The sequence below is a fragment of the Penaeus vannamei genome, chromosome 2 (assembly GCF_042767895.1).
Source record: "Penaeus vannamei isolate JL-2024 chromosome 2, ASM4276789v1, whole genome shotgun sequence".
Lineage (NCBI taxonomy): Eukaryota > Metazoa > Arthropoda > Malacostraca > Decapoda > Penaeidae > Penaeus > Penaeus vannamei.
Window position 1 is genome coordinate 46213221 of NC_091550.1, and position 5000 is coordinate 46218220.

General features: G+C 33.8%; 1 protein-coding gene across 3 annotated transcripts in view; it reads right to left on the reverse strand.

Moving 5' to 3' along the window:
* Positions 1-5000, reverse strand: part of LOC113825199 (5'-3' exonuclease PLD3) — a 47392-nt gene that overhangs the window by 6349 nt on the left and 36043 nt on the right. For 2 of the 3 annotated variants that reach the window (XM_070133605.1, XM_027378000.2), the window contains 7 exons: positions 3260-3324; positions 2801-3004; positions 1804-2024; positions 972-1072; positions 358-480; positions 138-206; positions 1-17 (listed from right to left, as the gene is read on the reverse strand). The exon at positions 1-17 is cut by the window's left edge and continues 115 nt beyond it. In XM_070133605.1, coding sequence (XP_069989706.1) covers positions 1-17; positions 138-206; positions 358-480; positions 972-1072; positions 1804-2024; positions 2801-3004; positions 3260-3324 — 800 coding nt within the window. Of the gene's footprint in view, positions 18-137; positions 207-357; positions 481-971; positions 1073-1803; positions 2025-2800; positions 3005-3259; positions 3325-4762; positions 4905-5000 lie in introns of those variants that run through there. The other variant, XM_027378001.2, reaches the window with a different exon arrangement.

A 5000-nucleotide genomic window follows, 5' to 3' on the forward strand; every position in this document is an offset into this window, starting at 1 on the left:
CCCAATTGCCAGTATACCTGATGAAATATATTTACAACTCAAAATTTCTTGTATACTTTTAATGCCTTTTCATTCTGTTAAGAGTTAATTACAGCAAATCTATCAAACAACAAACTTTTCTTTGCTAACACTATTACCTCAAAGATCTTGCTCATGTCTTCAGCCAAGCACGAGCAATTTGTAATCAAGATACCAACTTCCTTGACCTGTAAATCCAAAAGACATTATAAAAAAACAACACAAAAGCAAAATGACCACATTTTATAAATTCCAACATAACCAAAAGAAAAATATTAATAGATAAAAAAAACAAAACACAAACTATTAACACATTCAAGGCAAGGCTCTTCTGCCTACCTGTGTCAGGGATCGCCAATCCATATTTGCACTTCCGAGATAAATGTGTTTGCCATCAACGATCCACATCTTTGTATGCAGAACGCCAGCACCCATTAAATGTGAGAAATTCACACTTCGAACCTGGGGATGACTTTCATGTACTGACAGCAGTAATAGAGATCAAAATATTTGAAAATCTATCTACATTCAGTGATAGAGAACAATATACTTAGAAATCTACATCTATTCAACAATATATAGCAATATATTTAGAAATCTATTTCTATTTAAGCACTATCTATATTTGACTATACTAAGAACAAAAACCTCTGTATCAATATTTTTTCAATAGTGTAAATGTTTTTTTTTTTTTTATCTTACTTACGTTTCTTTTATTCAATGTAAAATCTTAATACAAAACCTAATTATAAAAGTAAAAAAATAAGTAAAAAATAAATAAAAAGAGAGCCAGATGACCTTGCATAAAAGAAAAAGACAAACAGCATCAATACAACAAAACTAATAACAGAAAAAAATTAGAATAACAACAATAATAAAATAATTATACCCTAATCATCAATATTATCGTCATACTATAACATTTGCACAATTAAATAAGCCCAAAACAATACCTCTGCTGCCCCAGCCTCTGCCAGCATTGCACTGTCACGCTGCGGAGACACTCTTGATGGTGCATTCTGAGCTATTCTAATTGCTATATTTGGGCGTTGACCTGAAGGGAGAGAAAAAGAATATGTATCACATCAAATTACAAGATTACCTCAATGCTGCTGGGAATATGTTCTTTTTTGTTTTGTTTTGTGAAAAATGCCAACACATAGATGGTTTTACCCTTGCTCAGCCACCATGAAGTCCTTTAGTACACCTACTGGCCTCACCTGATTTCTCTTTTCCCTAAGTCTTGAGAAAAATGCTTTCCTTTCTAAAGCTACCACCATCAATGTTATAATTATTATTACTGACATTATGATCATCATAAAGGTTATTAGCAAAACTAATAGCAATTAAAATAAAAAATGATATTTCAAAAATCAAAGACAAACAGGTGTGATTGGTTGTACAAATATCTGATTCTTTGGTGACAAAGCACTTGCAGGGCCATCTATGTGTAAAGACAATTAATAAGCTGAATTTACAGTAGGCATGGCATGCATTTACATGTAATACCTGATAGCACTGTGTTAACATTATATAAAATTAATACTGGTTAAAACAAAAATACCTAAATCATTATGTTCTATGTTTATGTATGCACTATAAATATGTATATATGCATATACATAAGTGTATCCCTTTTTATCCCTTTGATACATTTAATAACCTAAAAAAAAATGCACATATTCTGCATGGAAATAAATCAGTGCCAATTCTCAACACCTTAGCAAGTAACCAGAAGAATGTCAAATATTTCAGAACAGTCCATCTTAAAATGCTTATACTAACCAGTGATATTAAGACGATGCAAGACATCCTCTCCTTCCCAAGCAGATGGATGGGGCTTCTTTCCAACATCCACAGACAAGAGCGTCCAATAGAAGGCCGCAATATCGATGGAGGTTTCTGCACTGTTGATGAGAGTAACCCATGCATTGTAGATACTTGGATAACGCACACTCCCAGGCGTGTATGTCAGGTTCTCTGGGATGCTCTCAACCAACTGGAAACTGGAGGAAAAAAAACATACATTATAGAAACCTGAATTTTAAAAAAAGCTAGCTTCTAATAATGTTTAAATCCTTATCAAATAATTCTACCTTGGCTTACAGAAAATCGTTACGATTTTGAAAATAATCTAAACTTATCAACTTAAATTTACATTTTACTGCTTCCTAGATAAACCCATTAACAAGTTATCTATAAAATATATATTGCATTAACCACAAGTCTCTGCCAAACCACTCTTACCTACATTAACCACTTAACATTGGGGATGGCATGTGCATACATGCCATGCCCCCTTTGTGTTTAATTTAGAAATTGTTTTTACATATAGATGGCTCCACAAGTACTAAGTCACCAATGAGCCAGTTAGATGAAGTACTTGCCTCACCTGTTTACCCTTTTCCTTGATTTTCGATAATATTTTCTAGTATTTAATACTGCTGTTAGTAATGAAAAAAAAAGCATTTTCTTGCTGTTTCAAGGACTCCTTTGTGCTATGTATTGGCAGATCCATCTACGTACAAAAATATTTGACAAAACAATACTAAAGTGAACAAAACATTTTCCTGTCAGCATTGGGTTAACATTATCATTAATCAGCAAAGTAAATACATGATGTATCTCATATATATACCTTATCCATGACTCATTTCTAAATTATTAAGCTATTACAAAAATACAGAACACTTCAAATCAATATACATACACATATATTCATAAGACAAAGCAGATACTACAAATTACAATTCACAGACATGGAAACATAATTTCAACCAACCTGCACTTATTACAATTCAACTGCTTGGCCTCGTTGTTTGTCACATTGTCATCCAGTATGGCTACCACAACAATCAGCATTGACAATGTGACGATGATTGTTATTGGCAGGCACATGGGTCTGAGCCAATCGCACAACCATGATTTACTGTTATTCCGTCCACCCTGCATTTTCTTGACGTGTCCTTGAAGCATAGAGTTATACCTGCAAGTAGTATTCATGGAATAAGCAACTGAACTTGTATAACAGACATACACTATACAAATTGATCTTTAAATAGTTCTATGTAAAAATTGAACAGGTTTAATCCTCTTATAAAGTAAGAAATTAACTATCATAAATTAACAGGATCATCTTTGCATAGCTACTAAAAAAGTTTCTCTTTCTGTTACATTCACCTTAAAGAAACAATCAATCAGAAAAGAAATTGAGAAAAAAAATGCATGTATATAAATTCACCTCAGATCCCAAAGTTCAAGCTCATACTCTCCAAAGTCGAGCTTGCCACTCCCTTCCACCACTGTCTGAAATAATGTAGATTCATCACATTAAAAATCTTATCCGAACACAGCCTTCCATGCAAAAGTTGGTTCTTATATGCTGTAAAGAGATGATGGTGGAGAATAGATAAACATATACATATACTGATGATTAAAGCTGATTCTTATTTTCAATGGCTATTATGTAAAATGAATGCATCATCTGGTATGAACAATCAAAATACAACAAAAAACAATAAAAACAAGAACCAGTCATACATGGGTATCCAAAGATCAAACGGAAGGCAAGCTTTACCTATATAACCAATAATAATTCAACTGTAAAGGTACATCAAACACATGATGTATACCATTTACATTTCCAGGTAAGAAAAAAAGCTTCTAACACCAATCAGCTGTGATAATGCTGCATAAAAGAATAGGCTTAAATACTATATATAGGGGATGGAATCTGCTTGAGCTCTTTTATGGGGAGACAACAGGGGATGGTATATACCAGGACAAATGTGCAAAAGACTTTTGCAGTAGCTTTCAAAACAGATCTTCCTCATAATCATACAGCTCTATTAATATAAATGTAATGTTAAGCAACTGCACAATGGCAATCTTTGACATGCAGAAGATAAACAAACCTATGCGATATATATTCTGCCAAGACTGAGCTTGGATTGGTTCCTTATTTGATGATAAATTATCTGGCTGGTCTTCAAGTTCTATCTTGCCAGAATATACATGGTGGGGGGTTTCTTGGTCTTTGTCCGAGCACCAACAGGTGACAAGGCTGTGATGAATGGTAGAAAGCTAGTGACACACATGCAGAGGTCTTCTAAACATGTTCAAACGCTTGCAATAATTTCAGACTGAATTCAAATATTATAATAAAAACAAAGTCCACACCCCCTCCTGCTATCATGGCCAATATAAACACCTGGTCGATGTGAACTATGATTATCATACATAGACATCATCATACACAGTTTGTTTGTAACAATGTCGTTAACATTAGGGCCTTTTATTTATAAAATAAGCTTTCAGTTTTTAATAAATATGCAGTCCCTGTTAAAAAGTAAAAGGAACCAATAGATCTATGAATTCATAATCATCTTTAAAGTTATATTTCAAGTAGACCTAGATTATATTTGATACGGTTAAACCTCTCATCTCCTAACAAATCATCAGGAAAAAAGAAGGCTTGTACCTAATAAGGAAGTAAGTGTCATGTCACAGATACGGAAGTAAGTGTCATGTCACAGATACCTCATTTCACATCGTTATAAGAAAAAGTCCAACAAATCGAGGAATTCTGGTGCTCCATCTGTGTACCCAAGCCTGCATTCCACACCTGGACATCTGCCTGACAACAGCCTCATATATAAACATCTCTTACAAATCTCATTTCTCTTCTTTAATATCAAACATTCCCACCCTCAACATTAAAACAATCACATATCTACTCTCGTACCTTATCTTTTTCATCCCCATTAGTGGCTTTGGGAACCTGTTTATCGGCTGTGGGTGTGTACTTCATGCTCTCTCCTGCGTTGAAATGCCGGCGGTTTTTCTGTCACGCTGCCTTTGTTTACTAACAAGGTGATGCCGCATGTGTGGTTTTCTTTTCTATTTTTTTATTTTGATACTATTAGTGTCTTAGCCGGTCTTTTTATTTTTGAGGATATTTTTTTACAGTAAAGATAGATGTT